This window comes from Streptopelia decaocto (assembly GCF_964273445.1).
Source record: "Streptopelia decaocto genome assembly, contig: HAP1_SCAFFOLD_376, whole genome shotgun sequence".
Classification (NCBI taxonomy): domain Eukaryota; kingdom Metazoa; phylum Chordata; class Aves; order Columbiformes; family Columbidae; genus Streptopelia; species Streptopelia decaocto.
Window position 1 is genome coordinate 20,693 of NW_028116295.1, and position 24,225 is coordinate 44,917.

At 50.1% G+C, this 24,225-nt stretch overlaps 1 protein-coding gene across 1 annotated transcript; it reads left to right on the top strand.

The window, feature by feature from the left end:
- The first annotated feature begins 831 nt into the window (after nt 1–831).
- On the top strand, nt 832–24,092 carry LOC309452252 (scavenger receptor cysteine-rich domain-containing protein DMBT1-like). The gene is made up of 12 exons (XM_082076920.1): nt 832–937; nt 3,085–3,498; nt 4,464–4,769; nt 6,200–6,529; nt 7,577–7,906; nt 9,677–9,767; nt 14,646–14,878; nt 15,977–16,306; nt 18,441–18,770; nt 20,851–21,180; nt 22,072–22,395; nt 23,228–24,092. Exons 1-12 carry the CDS (start codon nt 886–888, stop codon nt 23,566–23,568), a joined length of 3,411 nt encoding a protein of 1,136 aa, XP_081933046.1. The 5' UTR covers nt 832–885; the 3' UTR covers nt 23,569–24,092.
- Nucleotides 24,093–24,225: the final 133 nt, after the last annotated feature.

Below are 24,225 nucleotides of genomic sequence, written 5' to 3' on the forward strand. Positions count from 1 at the left end.
CCCCTTATTATCCCCCCTTTATTCCCCTTTATCTCCCTATTTATTCCCCTTTATCCCCCCTTATTATCCCCCCTTTATTCCCTTATATCCCCTCTTTATTCCCCTTTAACCCCCCTTTATTCCCCTTTATCCCCCTCTTTATTCCCCTTTATTCCCCCTTATCATCCCCCCTTTATTCCCCCCTTTAATCCCCTTTATCCCCCTCTTTATTCCCCCCTTATTATCCCCCCCTTTATTCCCCTATATCTCCCCTTTATTCCCCCTTATTATCCCCCCTTTATTCCCCCTTATTATCCTCCCCTTTATCCTCCCCTTTATTCCCCCTTATTATCCCCCCTTTATTCCCCTTTATTCCCCCCCTTTATCCCTCCATATTTGTTCTCCCCCTTTATTCCCCCATCTATTCCCCCCTTTATCCCCCCCATTTATTCCCCCATTTACTCCCCCCTTTATTCCCCCTTATTATTCCCCCCCTTATTTGTTCCCCCCTATCCCCCCCTTTATTCCCCTATTTATTCCCCCTATATCCCCCCCTTTATTCCCCTGTATTCTCCCCTTTATTCCCCCCTTTATCCCCCCCATTTATTCCCACTTTATCCCCCCTATTTACCCCCTTTTATCCCCAAGAACCTCGTCTGTTCGCCCCCCCCCCCATGATGGCGCCTCCACCACCCCCCTGTGCACCATTTCCAACCCTTTTTGTGAAGAAATCACCCCAAATTTCCAACCTTGACCCCCCACCCCGGTTCAACCTGAGCCCGTTTCCTCCTCCACCCCCAACCTGGGTGGTGCCAAATAACCAAATCACAGCAGGGGGAGGGGACGGACGGACGGACGGACAAGCTGGGGACAAAGCACAGGACACACGGACGAAACCCCACGGCCATGGGGCTCTGGGGACGTTGTCACCTCCTTGTCCTCATGGTGACAGTTTGTGGTGAGTGGAGACCAAATGGCACCAGTTTGTGTGTGGGAGGGTGGAAATTTGGGGTGATTTCTTCACAAAAAGGGGTTTTGGGTGTTGGAACAGGGTGCAAAGGGCAGTGGTGCAGTCGCCATCACTGGGGGGGGTTGAATTGATGAGGTTGGTGTCGATTAATGGTTGGATTCAACTCAGGGTTCAAAATGGCACCAGAATCACCTCAGGGCTCAAAATGGCGCCAGAATCACCTCAGGGTCAAAATGGCGCCAGAATCACCTCAGGGACAAAATGGCACCTGAATCACCTCAGGGTCAAAATGGCGCCAGAATCACCTCAGGGTCAAAATGGCGCCAGAATCACCTCAGGGACAAAATGGCACCTGAATCACCTCAGGGTACAAAATGGCACCAGAATCACCTCAGGGTCAAAATGGCGCCAAAATCACCTCAGGATCAAAATGGCGCCAGATTCACCTAAGGATCAAAATGGCCCCAAAATCACCTCAGGATCAAAATGGCCCCAAAATCACCTCAGGGTCAAAATGACGCTTGAATCACATCAGGGTTCAAAATGGCGCCAGAATCACATCCGGGTTCAAAATGGCGCCAAAATCAACTCAGGATCAAAATGGCGCCAGAATCACCTCACGGTCAAAATGGCGCCAAAATCACCTCAGGGTCAAAATGGCGCCAGAATCACCTCAGGATCAAAATGGCGCCAGATTCACCTCAGGGTCAAAATGGCGCCAGAATCACCTCAGGGTCAAAATGGCGCCAGAATCACCTCAGGGATCAAAATGGCGCCAGAATCACCTCAGGGTCAAAATGGCGCCAGAATCACCTCAGGGCTCAAAATGGCACCAAAATCACCTCAGGATCAAAATGGCGCCAAAATCACCTCAGGATCAAAATGGCGCCAAAATCACCTCAGGATCAAGATGGCGCCAGAATCACCTCAGGATCAAAATGGCGCCAAAATCACCTGAAATGGCCAAAAAATAACCCAATTTTTACGCTGAATTTTAAGTCAATTTTATCAACAAAATCCTAAAAACCACTTTACACACAATTTTTCGCCTCCTGGAAAGATTTTGGGCCCAGAACAAACGAAATGTTCTTGTTTGCTGGGGGCTAAAGGGACTTTGTGCCATTTTGAAACCACCGGCTAAAGCAAATAAACCATTTCTCAACCTCAGTGGGATAATTAACCCGCTAACGAGGTTTCCTTCCCCTTCTGCTGATTAATCTCCTTATTAAGTCATCATGGGAGGCTTTGATCTATAAATCACATCTCCTCTATTTTAGTCATGAGGTGATTTTGGCGCCATTTTGACCCTGAGGTGATTCTGGCGCCATTTTGACCCTGAGGTGTTTTTGGTGCCATTTTGACCCTGAGGTGATTCAGGCTCCATTTTGAGCCCTGAGGTGATTCTGGTGCCATTCTGAGCCCTGAGGTGATTTTGGCGCCATTTTCAGCCCTGAGGTGATTCTGGCGCCATTTTGATCCCTGAGGTGATTCTGGTGCCATTTTGACCCTGAGGCGATTCTGGCGCCATTTTGACCGTGAGGTGATTCTGGCGCCATTTTGATCCTGAGGTGATTTTGGCGCCATTTTGACCCTGAGGTGATTCTGGCGCCATTTTGAACCCTGATGTGATTCAGGCGTCATTTTGACCCTGAGGTGATTTTGGGGCCATTTTGATCCTGAGGTGATTTTGGCGCCATTTTGATCCTTAGGTGAATCTGCGCCATTTTGATCCTGAGGTGATTCTGGTGCCATTTTGACCCTGAGGTGATTCAGGTGCCATTTTGATCCCTGAGGTGATTCTGGCGCCATTTTGAACCCTGAGGTGATTCAGGTGCCATTTTGCCCCTGAGGTGATTCTGGCGCCATTTTGAGCCTGAGGTGATTTTGGCGCCATTTTGACCCTGAGGTGATTCAGGCGCCATTTTGACCCTGAGATGAATCCAACCATTAACTGCCACCAACCCTTAGAACCTCATCAACTCACCCCTCCATTGACGACGACTCCACCACCGCCCTGTGCACCCTGTTCCGACACCCAACAACCCTTTTCGTGAATAAATCACCCCAAATTTCCCCCCTCACCCCATCCGTGGTAAAGACAAGCGACACCTTTTCACCTCTTGTGTCCCCCTTAGACTCAATCAACCACCCGTTGACCGCGCCGGCCGAGCTTCGCTTGGCCAACGGCCCCAACCGCTGCTCCGGACGAGTCGAGATCCTCCATGATCGCCAATGGGGAACCATCTGCGACGACGAATGGAGCTTCCCCAACGCCGCCGTGGTTTGCCGGCAACTCCGTTGCGGCGCGGCGCTCTCGGCGTACGGCGGCGCTCATTTTGGCCAAGGATCAGGCCCCATTTGGTTGGACAACGTCCAGTGCAGGGGGAATGAAGACGCCTTGACCCAATGTCGGGCCAGGCCTTGGGGCGTCAACAATTGCGACCACGGCGAGGACGCCAGCGTGACGTGCGCGGGGGACGGCGACGAGAAGTTGGGTGAAGGATCTTCCGATCTGGAGTTTCCTGGTGCTTCCATGGTTCTGCATCAAGGTTCGGGCGGTAGAATGTTGGGCGGGTGATCTTGTCGCCGTTGGTGACGCGCTGGTGGGTTTTGGTGGTGAAGGGAAGGAGGAGGAGCGATAAGAGGATGGGAGTTGGTGGCCTTTGGGAGAGGAGAATCATGAGATCGACGAGTCGTTTTGGTTGGGAAAGACCTTTAAGGTCATCGAGTCCAACCACGACCCAACTGTGTCACTAAATGTCCATGAGAACCTCGTCTGTTCAACCCTCAATGGTTGGAGACCCTTCAATGTCCCTTCAACCCAATTTGTCCCATAATCATTGAATTATAGAAACGTTTTGCTTGGAAAAGACCTTGAAGATCATCGAGTCCAACCACAACCCAACTGCGTCACTAAATGTCCCCAAGAACCTCGTCTGTTCAACCCTCCAGCCTGTTCCAACGCCCGGCAAATAAGTATTTGTAGATTTAGGCTGGATCTTGGGAACAATTTCTTCCCACCAAGGGTTGTTGGGTGTTGCTTCTCAAGGGATATTTTAGTGACAGAGTTGTGTTGTGGTTGGACTCAATGACCTTGAGCATCTTTTCCAACCACAATGATTCTATAATTCAATGATTATGGGACAAATTGGGTTGAAGGGACATTGAAGGGTCACCAACCATTAAGGGTTGAGCAGATGAGGTTCTCAGGGACATTTTAGAGTTGGGTTGTGGTTGGACTCGATGATCTTGAAGGTATTTTCCAACCAAAATGATTCTGCAATTCAATGATTATGGGACAAATTGGGTTGAAGGGACATTGAAGGGTCTCCATCCATTGAGGGTTGAACAGACGAGGTTCTTGGGGACATTTTAGTGACACAGTTGGGTTGTGGTTGGACTCAATGACCTTAAAGGTCTTTCCCAACCAAAAAGATTGTGTGATTCAACCATTACGGAACAAATCGGGTTGAAGGGACATTGAAGGGTCCCTTGTTTTCTGTGTCGTGAGCAGATGTACGCCTGCAGAACGGCCCCAGCCGCTGCGCCGGGCGCGTGGAGATGCTCCGGCACCACCAATGGGGGACGGTGTGCGACCGCGGTTGGGGCCTCGCCGAGGCCACCGTGGTTTGCCGGCAGCTGGGCTGCGGTTCGGCCGTCTCGGCGCCGCGAGCCGCTCGCTTCGGCCAAGGCTCCGGTCGCATCTGGTTGGAGAACGTCAACTGCACGGGGACGGAAGCCGCTCTCGACCGGTGCCAGGCCAGGCCGTGGGGATCCAACGGTTGCGACCACCGGCAGGACGCCGGCGTGGTCTGCTCGGGTCAGCCGCGCTCTGGGGGTCCGGGTGCGTGTGGGGTGGGGGGCGGGATCAGCTCGATCGTGTCGCAGGGAGGCAGGGACTCTATGGTCACTGGTGACCCCAGGACCACCCCGCCGTGGTCATTGGTGACCCCAAGATCCTTCCAATAGTCATTGTTGACCCCAAGATCCCTCCAATAGTCATTGTTGACCCCAAGATCCCTCCAATAGTCATTGTTGACCCCAAGATCTTTCCAATAGTCATTGTTGACCCCAAGATCCCTCCAATAGTCATTGTTGACCCCAAGATCCCTCCAATAGTCATTGTTGACCCCAAGATCCTTCCAATAGTCATTGTTGACCCCAAGATCCCTCCAATAGTCATTGTTGACCCCAAGATCCTTCCAATAGTCATTGTTGACCCCAAGATCCCTCCAATAGTCATTGTTGATCTCAAGATCCATCCAATAGTCATTGTTGACCCCAAGATGCCTCCAATAGTCACTGTTGACCCCAAGAGTCTCCCATCATCACCCACCGCTGACCCCAGGACCCCTCCCATGGTCGCTGGTGACCAGAGGACCCCTCCCATGGTCACTGGTGACCCCAAGTTCTTCCCATCATCACTGTTGACCCCAAGACCCCTCCCATAGACACTGTTGACCCCAAGATCCCTCCAATAGTCATTGTTGATCCCAAGATCCCTCCAATAGTCATTGTTGACCCCAAGATCCTTCCAATAGTCACTGTTGACCCCAAGAGTCTCCCATCATCACCGCTGACCCCAGGACCCCTCCCATGGTCGCTGGTGACCAGAGGACCCCTCCCATGGTCACTGGTGACCCCAGGACCACCCCACCATGGTCATTGGTGACCCCAAGATCCTTCCAATAGTCATTGTTGACCCCAAGATCCCTCCAATAGTCATTGTTGACCCCAAGAGTCTCCCATCATCACCGCTGACCTCAGGACCCCTCCCATGGTCACTGGTGACCTCAGGACCACCCCACCGTGGTCACTGGTGACCCCAAGATCCATCTAATAGTCATTGTTGATCCCAAGATCCCTCCAATAGTCATTGTTGACCCCAAGATCCTTCCAATAGTCATTGTTGACCCCAAGATCCCTCCAATAGTCATTGTTGACCCCAAGATCTTTCCAATAGTCATTGTTGACCCCAAGACTCTCCCATCATCAGTGTTGACCTCAGGACCCCTCCCATGGTCACTGGTGACCCCAAGTTCTTCCTATGGTCACTGGTGACCCCAAGACCTCTCCCATAGACACTGTTGACCCCAAGATCCCTCCAATAGTCATTGTTGACCCCAAGACTCTCCCATCATCACCGTTGACCCCAGGACCACCTCATAGTCCCCGTTGACCCCAGAACCGCCCCCAACCGGCCCCGTGGTGGACGCTCACCCACGACCACTCCCCTTGGACCATTCGCAGCCGCCGACACCTCGAGCCAGCGCTCGCTACGACTGGTCAACGGCTCCAACAGCTGCATGGGCAGAGTCGAGGTCTTCCACGACTACAAGTGGGGCACGGTGTGCGACGACGGTTGGGACCTCCAAGACGCCGCCGTGGTTTGCCGGGAGCTGGGCTGCGGGACGGCGCTGTTGGCGTCGGACTCGGCGCGTTTCGGGCCGGGATCGGATCCCATCTGGTTGGACGACGTGGATTGCGTGGGGAGCGAATCCACCCTCGCCGCGTGCCGGCTGAGCGCCTGGGGGGAACACAACTGCGGCCACAGCGAGGACGCCGGAGTAGTGTGCTCAGGTAACGGCGGTGGGCGCGCCGGGGCGGTTGGTGTCCATCTAAGGTGGGTTTTGATGGGTTCTGGAGGTTCTGATTCACGCAAAGAAACCACATCCCCAAGAGCCTCGTCTATACGTCTTTGAACGATGAGGTTCTTATGGACGTGGGTTGGTGATGGTGTTGGGTTGTAGTTGCACTCCATGATCTTGAGGTTCATAGAACCACAGAATCATCTTGATTAGAGGATAACGTCAAGATTGAGTCCAACCATAACCTAAATCTAGCACTAAACCACATCCTTATCTATACGTCTTTGAACGATGAGGTTCTTATGGACGTGGGTTGGTGATGGTGGTGGGTTATGGTTGGACTCTATGATCTTGAGGTTCATAGAACCACAGAACCATCTTGATCTTGACGTTCTCCTCCAACCATAACCTAAATCTAGCACTAAACCACATCCTCATCTATATGTCTTTGAACAATGAGGTTCTTATGGACGTGGGTTGGTGATGGTGTTGGGTTTTGGTTGGACTCCATGATCTTGAGGGTCATAGAAGCACAGAATCATCTTGGTTGGAGAACGTCAAGATCGAGTCCAACCATAACCTAAATCTAGCACTAAACCACATCCTCGTCTATACGTCTTTGAACAATGAGGTTCTTATGGACGTGGGTTGGTGATGGTGGTGGGTTATGGTTGGACTCTATGATCTTGAGGGTCATAGAATCACAGAATCATCTTGATTGGAGGAGAACCTCAAGATCGAGTCCAACCATAACCTAAATCTAGCGCTAAACCACATCCTCATCTCTACGTCTTTGAACAATGAGGTTCTTATTGACGTGGGTTGGTGATGGTGATGGGTTTTGGTTGGACTCGATGATCTTGAGGTTCGTAGAACCACAGAACCATCTTGATCTTGACGTTCTCCTCCAACCACAACCTAAATCTAGCACTAAACCACATCCTCATCTCTACGTCTTTGAACAACGAGGTTCTTATGGACGTGGTTGGGTTCTGTTTGGACTCCATGATGCTGAGGGTCTCTCTGCTCCGTCCCCCAGGTCCCAACCCCTTCTCGGTGCGTGTGACAGGCGGCCCCGGTCCCTGCGCGGGGCGCGTGGAGGTGCTGTACAACGCGACCTGGCGCGGGGTGTGCAGCAGCGGCTGGAGCTTGCTGGAAGCCGGGGTGCTGTGCAGGCAGCTGGGCTGCGGACCGGCCCAATCCGTGCCCTCCGGAGCCCAGTTTGGCGCTGGAGACCACCGGGACTTACTGGAGGGGCTGAACTGCCGGGGGAGCGAGTCGCTGCTGCTGGAGTGTCAGCAGATGGAGATGGCGCCGGGGCCGTGCCGGCTCGGCGCGCCGGCCGCCGTGGTGTGCGCCGAGCAGAGAGGTGAGCGCTGGGATCCTCGCCGGGGCCGCAACTTGTGGCCTTTTCATACTTAAACTGGGCCTAGAAGAAAGGACAGACCTTATTATGGCCTTTTCATACTTAAACTGGGCCTAGAAGAAAGGCCAGACCTTACTGCAGCCTTTCTGTACTTAAACTGGGCCTAGAAGAAAGGACAGACCTTACTGCGGCCTTTCTGTACTTAAAATGGGTCTAGAAGAAAGGAAACACCTTATTGTGGTCCTTGCTTACTTAAACTGGGCCTAGAAGAAAGGAAAGACCTTATTATGGTCTTTTCATACTTAAACTGGGCCTAGAAGAAAGGAAAGACCTTATTATGGTCTTTTCATACTTAAACTGGGCCTAGAAGAAAGGAAAGACCTTATGGCCTTTTCAAACACTAAATGGGTCTATGAGAAAGGAAACATCTTATTGTGGCCTTTTCATACTTAAACTGGGCCTAGAAGAAAGGAGAGACCTTATGGCCTTTTCATACTTAAACTGGGCCTAGAAGAAAGGACATACCTTATTATGGCCTTTTCATACTTAAACTGGGCCTAGAAGAAAGGACAGACCTTATTATGGCCTTTTCATACTTAAACTGGGCCTAGAAGAAAGGCCAGACCTTACTGCAACCTTTCTGTACTTAAACTGGGCCTAGAAGAAAGGACAGACCTTACTGTGGCCTTTCCGTACTTAAAATGGGCCTAGAAGAAAGGAAAGACCTTATTATGGCCTTTTCATACTTAAACTGGGCCTAGAAGAAAGGAAAGACCTTATTATGGCCTTTTCATACTTAAACTGGGCCTAGAAGAAAGGCCAGACCTTACTGCAACCTTTCTGTACTTAAACTGGGCCTAGAAGAAAGGCCAGACCTTACTGTGGCCTTTCCGTACTTAAAATGGGCCTAGAAGAAAGGAAAGACCTTATTATGGCCTTTTCATACTTAAACTGGGCCTAGAAGAAAGGAAAGACCTTATTATGGCCTTTTCATACTTAAACTGGGCCTAGAAGAAAGGCCAGACCTTACTGTGGCCTTTCCGTACTTAAAATGGGCCTAGAAGAAAGGAAAGACCTTATTATGGTCTTTTCATACTTAAACTGGGCCTAGAAGAAAGGAAAGACCTTATTATGGCCTTTTCATACTTAAACTGGGCCTAGAAGAAAGGCCAGACCTTACTGTGGCCTTTCCGTACTTAAAATGGGCCTAGAAGAAAGGAAAGACCTTATTATGGCCTTTTCATACTTAAACTGGGCCTAGAAGAAAGGAAAGACCTTATTATGGCCTTTTCATACTTAAACTGGTCCTAGAAGAAAGGAAAGACCTTATTATGGCCTTTTCATACTTAAACTGGGCCTAGAAGAAAGGCCAGACCTTACTGCGGCCTTACAGGGCCGATAAGAAAGATGGTGCCAGACATATTGGTAAGGCCTGTGGCGATAGGACAAGGGGTGATGGTTTTAAACTAAAAGAGGGGAGATTTAGGCTGGACATGGCGAGATTGTTGCTCCTGAGGCTGCTGAGAGCCCGGCCCAGGTTGCCCAGAGAGGTGGTGGATGAAGCACCCATGGAAACACCCAACGTCCCGTTGGACGGGGCTCTGAGCACCCTGAGCTGGGTGAAGATGTCGCTGCTTGTTGAGCTCGGACTAAATGACCCTTAAACTCCACTTGCGACCCCAAATATTCTCCGATTCCATCGGAGCTGAAGGATGAGAAGCGCGGAGATATTGAGCATCCAACCAACGCCAACGTTCTCCCCTCTTCCCGCAGAGCTCGTGGCGTCCTGCTCGGTGCTCGAGGGTCTCGTCGGCGCGGCCGCCGCGCTCTGCGGGACCCTCTTGATCCTCTACGTGTGGACGAGGTGCGGAAGACGCGCCGGACGCTCCCGAGGTACGAGGGGGACGTGGATGGGTCCCCCAAACTCGGGGTGGGGGGTTCCCCAATCCATCCATCGCCTCGTTGCTTCGTCTTGCAGACAAAGCGCTCGGAAAGAAGATGGAGGACGCCGGGACTTCACCTGAGGCTTAAGTGGTGAAGGACCCCACGAGACCACGTTTGGTGGAGCCAGAAGAGCGGAGCGGCCGCTGAAATGGTCAGGAGAGGGGACCCCGTGTACCCCGGAGCCCCCAACTCATTGCACAGGGTCCCGGTTCCTCCACACGGCACCACAAAGTCCCTTGATCTCCACCGCAAAGTCCCTCAATCTCCACCACAAAGTCCCTCGATCTCCACCGCAAAGTCCCTCAATCTCCACCACAAAGTCCCTCAATCTCCACCTCAAAGTCCCTCAATCTCCACCACAAAGTCCCTCAATCTCCACCTCAAAGTCCATTGATCTCCACCGCAAAGTCCTTCAATCTCCACCTCAGAGTCCTTCAATCTCCACCACAAAGTCCATTGATCTCCACCACAAAGTCCCTCAATCTCTACCACAAAGTCCCTCAATCTCCACCACAAAGTCCCTCAATCTCCACCTCAAAGTCCCTCAATCTCACCCACAAAGTCCCTCAATCTCACCCACAAAGTCCCTCAATCTCCCCCACAAAGTCCCTCAATCTCCACCACAAAGTCCCTCAATCTCCACCACATACTACATTGATCTCCACCGCAAAGTCCCTCAATCTCCACCGCAAAGTCCCTCAATCTCCACCACAAAGTCCCTCAATCTCCACCACAAAGTCCCTCGATCTCCACCACAAAGTCCCTCAATCTCCACCTCAAAGTCCCTCCATCTCCACCACAAAGTCCCTCAATCTCCACCTCAAAGTCCCTCGATCTCCACCACAAAGTCCCTCAATCTCCACCACAAAGTCCTTCAATCTCCACCACAAAGTCCCTCAATCTCCACCACAAAGTCCATCAATCTCTACCTCAAAGTCCCTCAATCTCCACCACAAAGTCCATTGATCTCCACCACAAAGTCCCTCAATCTCCACCACAAAGTCCATTGATCTCCACCACAAAGTCCATCAATCTCCACCTCAGAGTCCCTCAGTCTCCACCACAAAGTCCCTCAATCTCCACCACAAAGTCCCTCAATCTCCACCACAAAGTCCTTCAATCTCCACCGCAAAGTCCATTGATCTCCACCACAAACTCCCTCAATCTCCACCACAAACTCCATCAATCTCCACCACAAAGTCCCTCAATCTCCAAGATCTTCTCAGAATAACCCACCTCTGGTCTTCTCAACATCCCGACCTCCGCCACCTCCTCTTATTCCCAGTATAACCAGTATAATCCTCTTTTCCTATACTGGAACAGGTTGCCCAGAGAGGTGGTGGATGAACCACCCAACGTCCCGTTGGACGGGGCTCTGAGCACCCTGAGCTGGGTGAAGATGTCCCTGCTCGTTGGTGTTGGGCTCAATGACCCTTCAATGTCCCTTCAACCCAATTTGTCCCATAATCGTTGAATTATAGAATCATTGTGGTTGGAAAAGACCTTTAAGATCATCGAGTCCAACTCAACGGTGTCACAACTGTGTCTGGAGCATCTTTTGGATGGAGAAAGGTTGAGGGGTGTTGAGCTGGAGAAGAGAAGCTGAGAGGGATGTGATCATGGGATCGATATCTCGGCGTGGGTGGCAGAGGGTGGACCAGTGGTGCCCAAGGCCAGGATGAGGCCCAGACTGAAACATAATGAGGAGAAATGCAATTAATCACATCCTGGATCCCAACGCTCTTCACCTCCCGCCTTCCTGACCGGGACAGCAGCCCAAAGTTGGGCCTAGTTTGAGTTGGGCCCAGTTTGAGTTGGGACCAGTTTGAGTTGGGACCAGTTTGGGTCTTGCTCCTAAGAGGAGCAAGATTTCGATGATTCCACGATTCGATCTTTCGATGATTCGATATTTTGATGATTCGGTCTTTCAATGATTCGATATTTCGATGATTTGATGATTTGGTGTTTCAATGATATGATGATTTGATCTTTCAATTATTCGATATTTCGATGATTTGATCTTCCAATGATTCAATGATTTGATGATTCGATCTTTCGATGATTCAATGATTCGATGATTTGATCTTTTGATGAATCGATGATTTGATCTTTCAATGATTCGATGATTTGATCTTTTGATGATTCAATGATTTGATGATTTGATGATTCGATGATTCAATTATTCGATGATTCGATATTTCAATGATTCGATGTTTCGATGATTCAATCTTTCAATGATTTGATGATTCAATCTTTCAATGATTCGATAATTCGATATTTTGATGATTCGATGATTCGATATTTCGATGATTCGATGATTCAACATTTCGATGATTCGATATTTCGATGATTCAATGATTCGATGATTCAACATTTCAATGATTCGATATTTTGATGATTCAATGATTTGATGATTCGATATTTCGATGATTCAATATTTCGATGATTCAATGATTCGATGATTCGATATTTCGATGATTCAATATTTCGATGATTCAATGATTCGATGATTCGATATTTCGATGATTCGATATTTTGATGATTTGATGATTCGATATTTCGATGATTCGATGATTTAATGATTCGATATTTCGATGATTCGATATTTTGATGATTCAATGATTTGATGATTCAACATTTCGATGATTCGATATTTCGATGATTGGATATTTAGATGATTCAATGATTCGATGATTCAACGTTTTGATGATTCGATATTTCGATGATTCAATATTTTGATGATTCGATGATTCGATATTTCGATGATTTGATATTTCGATGATTCGATGATTTGATGATTCAACATTTCGATGATTCGATATTTCGATGATTCGATATTTTGATGATTCAATGATTCGATATTTCAATGATTCAATATTTCAATGATTCGATATTTCGATGATTCAACGTTTCGATGATTCGATATTTCGATGATTCGCTATTTCGACGATTCAACGATTCAATAATTCAACATTTCAATGATTCGATCTTTCAATATTCCGACAATTCTACATTCCGCAGGCCACATCTCCCCAAGGTTTGACTTCACGCTTCCCCGGGGGATCAAACCCCCAAACTCCCGACCATCAGAATGGCTGTAGGGCCACGATTTCCCCACCGGGCCACGACATTTCGTGGCATTTGCCGTCATCTCTTTGCTCCCAGGTGGTTTGTTTGCAAAGAGAAGGAACAAAGTCCTCGGACTCACTGATCTCACCAGTCGCCTTTCCCCGCCGCTCGGCTTTTGATGAGTTTTGACTCGTTTCCAGCCCAATTTTCACCTTATTTCTTGTGTCTTTGTTTCTTACGCTCCCTTTTTATACCTTTTTGTGTTCAGCCCATTGAACCATCGAATCATTTGCGTTGGAAAAGACCTTTAAGATCATTGAGTCCAACCACAACTCAACTGTGTCACTAAAATGTCCCAAAGAACCTCGTCTGCTCGACCATCAATGGTTGGTGACCCTTCAATGTCCCTTCAACCCAATTTGTCCCATAATCATTGAATTATAGAATCATTTGGGTTGGAAAAGACCTTTAAGATCACCGAGTCCAACCACAACCCAACTGTGTCACTAAAATGTCCCCAAGAACCTCGTCTGCTCGACCCTCAATGGTTGGAGACCCTTCAATGTCCCTTCAACCCAATTTGTCCCATAATCATTGAATTATAGAATCATTTGGGTTGGAAAAGACCTTGAAGATCATTGAGTCCAACCACAACTCAACCATGTCACTAAATGTCCCCAAGAACCTCGTCTGCTCGACCATCAATGGTTGGTGACCCTTCAATGTCCCTTCAACCCAATTTGTCCCATAATCATTGAATTATAGAATCATTGTGGTTGGAAAAGACCTTTAAGATCATCGAGTCCAACCACAACCCAACTCTGTCACTAAAATGTCCCCAAGAACCTCGTCTGCTCGACCATCAATGGTTGGTGACCCTTCAATGTCCCTTCAACCCAATTTGTCCCATAATAATTGAATTATAGAATCATTTGGGTTGGAAAAGACCTTTAAGATCACCGAGTCCAACCACAACCCAACTGTGTCACTAAATGTCCCCAAGAACCTCGTCTGCTCAACCCTCAATGGTTGGTGACCCTTCAATGTCCCTTCAACCCAATTTGTCCCATAATAATTGAATTATAGAATCATTTGGGTTGGAAAAGACCCTCAAGGTCATCGAGTCCAACCACAACCCAACTGTGTCACTAAATGTCCCCAAGAACCTCGTCTGCTCAACCCTCAATGGTTGGTGACCCTTCAATGTCCCTTCAACCCAATTTGTCCCATAATCATTGAATTATAGAATCATTTGGGTTGGAAAAGACCTTTAAGATCATCGAGTCCAACCACAACCCAACTCTGTCACTAAAATACCCCTTGACAACCTCATTTGGTCAACCCTACAAGGATGGCGTCTCCACCACCACCCTGGGGTGTTGCAACACCCGACAATTGGCCATTTTGTGAAGAAATCCCCCCAAATTTCCAACCTCAACCTCCTCCGAGGCCTCGTTTCCCCTCATCTTGTTGCTTGGGAGAAGACACCAACCCCCTCCACGCAAATCGAGTCCAATCGCGTCGCCGCAACACCCGAAATTCACACCGCGACGCATCCTTGAAGCGACGGCTGATAACGAAGCCAACGTCGCGCTAATTGCTCAAAGGATTGATTGATCTCATTACAATCGATCGTCTCGTACCGGCACACGGCGGCGGCCGCGGGGGCGACGACCCGAGCGTGACGGGGCTGTTGTTTGCTCTGTGTTTTCCGGGAACAACCGTTGAGCAACACCGAGCGGGTCACAACCTGGTGGAGCTTCAGAGGAGGTGACACCCCCATGGGGGTGGAGGAAGAGGAGGGTTCGGCACAAGAAACCACAGCGGGACGCGGCGAATCGACCGGTGGGACCCCCAAGGACATGGGGACGTCGGGGGGTGTCCGTCAGTCGTCCAGATGTCAACCCGCGCGCGTCGGGGCCGTGAGCGTGGGGACCGTTCTCCTCGTGGTGTGTTTTTGGGGTGAGTGGGTTCTTCTCCTGAATGGGGGGGTGAAACGAGGCCGATGGTTGCGCCGGGGTGGGGTTGAAGTGGGAAATTTGGGGTGATTTGGTCACAAAAAGGGGTGTTGGGTGTTGGAATGGGGTGCAGAGGGCGGTGGTGGAGTTGCCATCAATGGAGGGTTGAGTTGATGAGGTTCTCGGGGACATTTAGTGACACGGTTGGGTTGTGGTTGGACTCGATGATCTTCAAGGTCTTTCCCAACCACAATGAGTCTATAATTCAATGATTATGGGACAAATTGTGTTGAAGGGACATTGAAGGGTCTCCAACCATTGAGGGTTGAACAGACGAGGTTCTTGGGGACATTTTAGTGACACGGTTGGGTTGTGGTTGGGCCTATGGTAGCAAGACTAGGCCTTCTGCAGCAAGACTGGGCCTAAAGAAGGAAGACTAGGCCTCATGTAGCCAGACTGGGCCTCATGTAGCAAGACTAGACCTAAAGTAGCAAGACTAGGCCTCATGTAGCAAGACAAGGCCTGACGTAGCAAGACTAGGCCTCATGTAGCAAGAATAGGCCTCATGTAGCAAGGCCAGGCCTAAAGTAGGAAGACTGGGCCTAATGTAGCAAGACTGGGCATAAAGTAGGAAGACTAGGCCTCATGTAGCAAGACAAGGCCTAACATAGCAAGACTAGGCCTAAAGTAGCAAGACTAGGCCTCATGTAGCAAGACTAGGTCTAACGTAGCAAGACTAGGTCTAACGTAGCAAGACTAGGTCTAACGTAGCAAGACTAGGCCTAACGTAGTAAGACTAGGCCTAACGTAGCAAGACTAAGCCTAATGTAGCAAGAGTAGGCCTCGTAGCAAGACTAGGTCTAACGTAGCAAGACTAGGCCTGACGTAGCAAGACTAGGCCTAACATAGCAAGACTAGGCCTAAAGTAGCAAGACTAGGCCTCGTAGCAAGAGCAGACCTAACATAGCAAGACTAGGCCTAAGCCTAGAACTCTATCAAAACTCGAACTCTCTCAAGACTCGGCTTAATTCTAATCCCGCGACTCCGCCTATGACTCCGTGCTTCTCCAACTCACCCATCTCCCGTTTCTCTCCCCCCGCAGGCGCCTCGTCCTCCGTCCCGGCCGATCTCCGCCTATCCGGCGGCCCCGGGCGCTGCGCCGGGCGCGTGGAGCTGCTGCGCAACGGGACGTGGGGGACGGTGTGCGACGACGGTTGGGGCCCCCCCGAGGGCCGTGTGGTTTGCCGGCGGCTGGGCTGCGGGACGCTGCTGTCGGTGGCGCCGGGAACGCGCTACGGCCAAGGGACGGGCCCCATCTGGTTAGACGAGCTTAACTGCACCGGGGACGAGAGGGACCTGTGGGAATGTCCCGCGCGGCCGTGGGGGGAGCACAACTGTCAGCACGTGGAGGACGCCGCCGTCGAGTGCTCGGGTAGGCCGGGGGGGCGGGAAATGGCTCTTAGGCACGGTTTTAAAAGGGTTAAGCGGAGGATGGTGGAGTTGTTTGGGCCTCATGTAGCAAGACTAGGTCTACTGTAGCAAGACTAGGCCTCATGTAGCAAGACTAGGTCTAGTGTAGCAAGACTAGGCCTCATGTAGCAAGACTAGGTCTAGTGTAGCAAGACTAGGCCTCATGTAACAAGACTAGGTCTATTGTAGCAAGACTAGGCCTCATGTAGCAAGACTAGGTCTAGTGTAGCAAGACTAGGCCTCATGTAACAAGACTGTGGCTGATGTAGAAAGACTAGGCCTAATATAGCAAGACAAGGCCTAATGTAACAAGATTAGGCCTCATGTAGCAGGACTAGGCGTCATATAGCAAGACTAGGCCTAGTGTAGCAAGATAAGGCCTAACGTAGCAAGAAGAGGCGCTTGGGGTAGGGGGTCCAGCCAGAAGCCGATTTCAGCGCTAAACTGCGGCGCTAAACCTCGTCTAAATGCCATGAGACCAGGCCTCATATAGCAAGACAAGGCCTAAAGTAGCAAGACTAGGCCTCATGTAGCAAGACTAGGTCTAGTGTAGCAAGACTAGGCCTCATGTAGCAAGACTAGGTCTAGTGTAGCAAGACTAGGCCTCATGTAACAAGACTAGGTCTATTGTAGCAAGACTAGGCCTCATGTAGCAAGACTAGGTCTAGTGTAGCAAGACCAGGCCTCATGTAACAAGACTGTGGCTGATGTAGAAAGACTAGGCCTAATATAGCAAGACAAGGCCTAATGTAACAAGATTAGGCCTCATGTAGCAGGACTAGGCGTCATATAGCAAGACTAGGCCTAGTGTAGCAAGATAAGGCCTAACGTAGCAAGAAGAGGCGCTTGGGGTAGGGGGTCCAGCCAGAAGCCGATTTCAGCGCTAAACTGCGGCGCTAAACCTCGTCTAAATGGCTTTAAAGCCCTCCAGGGAAGGTATAGGGCTGGTTTTGCTACATTAGGCCTGATCTTGCTACATGAGGCCTCTTCTTGCTACTCTAGGCCTAGTCTTGCTACATGAGGCTCAGTCTTGCTACACTAGGCCTAGTCTTGCTACATTAGGCCTCTTCTTGCTACATTAGGCTCAGTCTTGTTACATTAGGCCTGATCTTGCTACATTAGGCCTATTCTTGCTACATTAGGCCTAGTGTTACTAATTTAGCCCTAGTCTTGCTACACTAGGCCTATTCTTCCTACACTGGGCCCAGTCTTGCTACTTTAGGCCTAGTCTTGCTACATGAGCCTCAGTCTTGTTACATTAGGCCTGATCTTTCTACATTAGGCCTATTCTTGCTACATTAGGCGCAGTCTTGCTACATTAGGCCCAGTCTTGCTACGTGAGGCCTGGTCTTGCTACATTAGGCTCAGTTTTGTTACATTAGGCCTAGTCTTGCTACATGAGGCCTAGTCTTGCTACACGAGGCCTAGTCTTGCTACACTAGGCCTAGTCTTGCTATATGATGCCTAGTCCTGCTACATGAGGCCTAATCTTGTTACATTAGGCCTTGTCTTGCTATATTAGGCCTAGTCTTTCTACATCAGGCACAGTCTTGTTACATGAGGCCTAGTCTTGCTACATTAGACCTAGTCTTGCTACACTAGACCTAATCTTGCTACATGAGGCCTAGTCTTGCTACACTAGACCTAATCTTGCTACATGAGTCCTAGTCTTCCTACCTGAGGCCTAATCTTGCTACACGAGGCCTAGCCCTGCAACATGAGGCCTATTCCTCCTACACTAGGCCTAGTCTTGCTACATTAGGCCCAGTCTTGCTACACGAGGCCTAGTCCTGCAACATGAGGCCTATTCCTCCTACACTAGGCCTACTCTTGCTACATTAGGCCCAGTCTTGCTACACGAGGCCAGCCCTGCAACTTGAGGCCTATTCCTCCTACACTAGGCCTACTCTTGCTACATTAGGCCCAGTCTTGCTACATTAGGCCCAGTCTTGTTACACTAGGCCTAGTCCTACAACATTAGTCCCAGTCTCGCTCCATCACACCCGCAAGGTTCTAACAGATCTTTGTTCTTCTCACCCCCTGCGTGTCCCTCCCCCCACCGTCCCCCCCCATATTTTGGGGTCACCCCCCCCCAGACTCCAACATCAGCGCCCTGGGGACCCTCCAGCTGCTCAACGGCCCCAACCGCTGCGCCGGGAGGGTGGAGGTTCTCCATAACCACATGTGGGGGACGGTGTGCGACGACGGCTGGGACATGGCGGACGCCGCCGTGGTTTGCCGGCAGCTGGGCTGCGGGACGGCCGTGGCGGCCACCGGAGGGGCTCGTTTCGGGAGGGGACACGACCCCATTTGGTTGGACGAGGTGAACTGCACCGGCACCGAGGAGACGTTGTTCGATTGCCGGAGCCGCGCGTGGGGGAACAACAACTGCTACCACGGGGAGGACGCCGGGGTGATTTGTTCGGGTGAGTGGCCCAGGGGTGGAAAGTGGGGGGAGAGTTGGGTTCAAAATGGCGCCTGAATCACCTCAGGGCTCAAAATGGCGCCTGAATCACCTCAGAAAATGGCGCCAAAAGCCCCTCAGGGTCAAAATGGCGCCAAATCACCTCAGGGTCAAAATGGCGCCTGAATCACCTCAGGGTCAAAATGGCGCCAAAATCACCTCAGGGTCAAAATGGCACCAGAATCACCTCAGGGTCAAAATGGCGCCAAAATCACCTCAGGGACAAAATGGCCCCAAAATCACCTCAGGGCTCAAAATGGCGCCTGAATCACCTCAGAAAATGGCGCCAAAAGTCCCTCAGGGTCAAAATGGCGCCAAATCACCTCAGGGTCAAAATGGCACCTGAATCACCTCAGGGTCAAAATGGCGCCAAAATCACCTCAGGGCCAAAATGGCGCCAGAATCACCTCAGGTTCAAAATGGCGCCAGAATCACCTCAGGGTCAAAATGGCGCCAAAAGCCCCTCAGGGTCAAAATGGTGCCAAATCACCTCAGGGTCAAAATGGCCCCAAAATCACCTCGGGTCAAAATGGCGCCAAAATCACCTCAAGTTCAAAATGGCACCTGAATCACCTCAGGGTCGAAATGGCACCTGAATCACCTCAGGGTCAAAATGGCGCCAAATCACCTCAGGGTCAAAATGGCACCAGAATCACCTCAGGGTCAAAATGGCGCCAAAATCACCTCAGGGACAAAATGGCCCCAAAATCACCTCAAGTTCAAAATGGCGCCTGAATCACCTCAGGGTCGAAATGGTGCCAGAATCACCTCAGGCTCAAAATGGCGCCAAAAGCCCCTCAGGGTCAAAATGGCGCCAAATCACCTCAGGGTCAAAATGGCCCCAAAATCACCTCAAGTTCAAAATGGCGCCTGAATCACTTCAGGGTCAAAATGGCGCCTGAATCACCTCAGGGTCAAAATGGCGCCAGAATCACCTCAGGGACAAAATGGCGCCTGAATCACCTCAGGGTCAAAATGGCCCCAAAATCACCTCAGGGGTCAAAATGGCCCCAAAATCACCTCAGGGCTCAAAATGGCGCCAGAATCACCTCAGGGCTCAAAATGGCGCCAGAATCACCTCAGGGTCAAAATGGCAGCACTAGGGGCACTGAGATCACCTCAAAACACAAAACGCTGGCCCAGCTGGTCTCCCATCCAAGCACTGAACGGGCCCGACCCTGCTTAGCTTCCCAGATCAGATGAGATGGGGCGTTCTCAGGGTGCTATGACTGTATATTATACATATATATATATATATATATATATCTGTGTTCCCCAAGTATATCCTGACAGTATCTGAACTAAACCCTTTATTCAAGGGCAGAGCAGAGGGGCAGGAGAACCTCTCTGACCCACTGACCACCCCCTGTAACCCACCCCAGGTCCCATTGGCCTTCCTGTGGTCTCCCATCCAAGCACTGACCGGGCCCGACCCTGCTTAGCTTCCCAGGTCAGGCATTCACAGGGTGCTATGGCTGTGTGTATATATATATAAGGTCTCCCATCCAAGTACTGAACGGGCCCGACCCTGCTTAGCTTCCCAGATCAGGTGTTCTCATGGTGCTATGGCTGTGTAAATATATATATATATATATATATATATATATATATATATATATATAAGGTCTCCCATCCAAGCACTGACCGGGCCCGACCCTGCTTAGCTTCCCAGATCAGGCATTCTCAGGGTGCTATGGCTGTGTGTGTATATATATATATATATATATATATATATATTTAAGGTCTCCCATCCAAGCACTGACCGGGCCCGACCCTGCTTAGCTTCCCAGATCAGCCATTCTCATGGTGCTATGGCTGTGTATGTATATATGGTCTCCCATCCAAGCACTGAACGGGCCCGACCCTGCTTAGCTTCCCAGATCAGACGAGATCAGTCATGATATATATATACATATATATGTTCCCCAAGTATATCCTCATAGTATCTGAATTAAACCCGTATTTCAAGGGCAGGAGAACCTCTCTCTCCGTAACCGTCACAAGCGGCCGCGTCTCACCGTTGTGTTTCTTCTCCCCGGCAGCTTCGGGAATGTCCGCGTCCCTGGAGCTGCGCTTGGCCAACGGCTCCACGCGCTGCGCCGGCCGCGTGGAGGTGACGCACCGCGGCTCCTGGTCCCCCCTTTGCGATGACGGTTGGGGCCTCGCCGAGGCGCGGGTGGTTTGCCGGCAGCTGGGCTGCGGGACGGTGGCCTCGGCGCGCGCCGGGCGGCGATTCGGGCCGGGGAGCGGCGGGACGTGGCCGAACGGCGTGAGGTGCGTGGGCACCGAGGCGGCGCTGTCGGCGTGCGCGGTGGAGCCGCGGGGAGGACACGCGTGTGGCCGCGGGATGGAGGTCGGCGTGGTGTGCTCGGGTGAGGCCGGGTGGGGATGTCCCTGATCATTGGGGTCGGGCTCAATGACCCTTCAATGTCCCTTCAACCCAATTTGTCCCATAATCATTGAATTATAGAATAATTTTAATTGGGAGAGAGCCTCAAGTTCATCGAGTCCAACCACAACCCAACTGTGTCACTAAAATGTCCCCAAGAACCTCGTGAGTTCAGCCATCAATGGATGGAGACCCTTCAATGTCCCTTCAACTCCATTTGTCCCATAGTCATTGAATTATAGAATCATTTTGGTTGGAGAAGACCTTTAAGATCATCAAGTCCAACCACAACCCAACTCTAAAATGTCCATGAGAACCTCATCTGCTCAACCCTCAATGGATGGCGACTCTTCAATGTCCCTTCAACCCAATTTGTCCCATAATCATTGAATTATAGAATCATTTGGGTTGGAAAAGACCTTTAAGGTCATTGAGTCCAACCACAACCCAACTGTGTCACTAAATGTCCCCAAGAACCTTGTGTGTTCAGCCATCAATGGATGGAGACCCTTCAATGTCCCTTCAACCCAATTTGTCCCATAATCATTGAATTATAGACTCATTTGGGTTGGAAAAGACCTTTAAGGTCATTGAGTCCAACCACAACCCAACTGTGTCACTAAAATGTCCCCAAGAACCTCGTCTGCTCGACCATCAATGGATGGAGACCCTTCAATGTCCCTTCAACCCAATTTGTCCCATAATCATTGAATTATAGACTCATTGTGGTTGGGAAAGTCCCTCAAGATCATTGAGTCCAACCACAACCCAACTGTGTCACTAAATGTCCCCAAGAACCTCGTCTACACTTGGCGCAACACTCCACAACCTCAGAAGTTCTCCTCGCCCTTCTAAGTTCTCCTCCCTCTTGTAGGTAATTCGGACGGCAAACAAATCCGCTTGATGGACTCCGGCAACCGCTGCGCCGGGAGGGTCGAGATCCTCCACGACGGCCGCTGGGGGACGGTGTGCGACGACGGTTGGGACCTGGTGGACGCCGACGTCGTGTGCCGGCAGCTGGATTGCGGTCGAGCGCTGGCGGCGCCCGGCGGGGCTCAATTCGGCCGCGGCGTCGGCGCCATCTGGATGGACGACACCAATTGCACCGGGACGGAGGCGGCGTTGTCCGAGTGCCGGGCCCGCCCGTGGGGCAGCAATAATTGTTACCACGGGGAGGACGCCGGGGTGGTTTGTTCCGGTGAGAACGCAGGTTGGGGAGGTGGGATTGGGGACGTTCGCCATTGGGAGATGGGGGTCCCATGGGGCGACTGCTCTTCCAACCCCTAAGTGATGATTGGGACGTGATCGTGAAGGTTTTATAGACCTTCTGGAACTCTCCGGCTCCAACAAATGGAGATTAAATGGGGAATTATGGGGGATTTCTTCTCCAAAGGGTTGTTGGGTGGTGGAAAAGGGTGGTGGAGTTGCCATCAATGGAGGGTTGAATTGATGAGGTTCTTGGGGACATTGAGTGACACAGTTGGGTTGTGGTTGGATTCGATGATCTTAAAGGTCTTTTCCAACCAAAATGAGTCTATAATTCAACGTTTATGGGACAAATTGGGTTGAAGGGACATTGAAGGGTCTCCATCCATTGAGGGTTGAACAGACAAGCTTCTCAGGGACATTTAGTGACACAGTTGGGTTGTGGTTGGATTTGATGATCTTCAAGGTCTTTTCCAACCACAATGATTCTATAATTCAATGATTATGGGACAAATTGGGTTGAAGGGACATTGAAGGGTCTCCATCCATTGATGGTTGAACAGATGAGGTTCTCAGGGACATTTAGTGACACGGTTGTGTTTGGACTCAATGACCTTGAGCATCTTTTCCAACCACAATGAGTCTATAAGTCAATGTTTATGGGACAAATTGGGTTGAAGGGACATTGAAGGGTCACCAACCATTGAGGGTTGAGCAGACGAGGTTCTTGGGGACATTTTAGTGACACAGTTGGGTTGTGGTTGGACTCCATGATCTTGACCGTGTCTCCCAACCCAAACATATCCCCGATTCTGTGTTTGCAGACTCGATCATCCCCGAGCCGTCTCACCTCCGGTTGGCCAACGGCTCTCACCGCTGCGCCGGTAGAGTCGAGGTTCTTCACCAGGACGAGTGGGGAAGCATCTGCGCCCACGGTTGGGACGAGAGGGACGCCGAGGTCGTTTGCCGGCAATTGGGCTGCGGGACGGCGCTACCGGCGTCCGACGGGAAGGATTTCGGCGCCGGAGCCTCCCGCGTCTGGTTGGCCAACGTGGATTGCCAGGGGACGGAGATGGAGCTTACGGAATGTGCGGCGAGTCCGTGGGGGGAGAGCGGCTGCGCCCACGGGAAACGCGCAACCGTGGTCTGCTCGGGTGGGTGGTGATTGGGGGCTCGATGATTTGATGATTCGATGATTTGATGATTCGATGACACGATGATTCAATGATTTGGTGTTTCAATGATTTGATGATTCGATGATTTGATGATTCAATGATTTGATGATTCAATGATTTGATGATTCAATGATTTGATGTTTCAATGATTTGGTGATTGGATTATTTGATGATTCAATGGTTTGATGATTCGATGACACGATGATTTGATGATTCTATGATTTGATAATTTGATGATTCGATAATTTGATGATTCTATGATTCGATAATTTGATGATTTGATAATTTGATGATTCAATGATTCGATTATTTGATGATTTGATGATTCGATAATTTGATGATTCGATAATTTGATGACTCTATGATTCGATAATTTAATGATTCAATGATTCGATAATTTGATGATTTGATGATTCGATAATTTGATGACTCTATGATTCGATAATTTGATGATTCTATGACTCGATAATTCGATGACTTGATGATTCAATTATTCGATAATTTGATGATTCGATAATTTGATGACTCTATGATTCGATAATTTAATGATTCAATGATTTGATAATTTGATGATTTGATGATTCGATAATTTGATGACTCTATGATTCGATAATTTGATGATTCTATGACTCGATAATTCGATGACT

What these genes read in the sequence shown, in the direction of transcription:
- LOC309452252 (XM_082076920.1), top strand. Translation starts at nt 886, where the DNA reads ATGGGGCTCTGGGGACGTTGTCACCTCCTTGTCCTCATGGTGACAGTT. An exon ending in CCTCGTGGTGTGTTTTTGGG is followed by an intron (nt 14,879 to 15,976) that starts GTGAGTGGGTTC and finishes CTCCCCCCGCAG; the next exon opens with GCGCCTCGTCCTCCGTCCCG. An exon ending in GGTCGGCGTGGTGTGCTCGG is followed by an intron (nt 21,181 to 22,071) that starts GTGAGGCCGGGT and finishes TCCCTCTTGTAG; the next exon opens with GTAATTCGGACGGCAAACAA.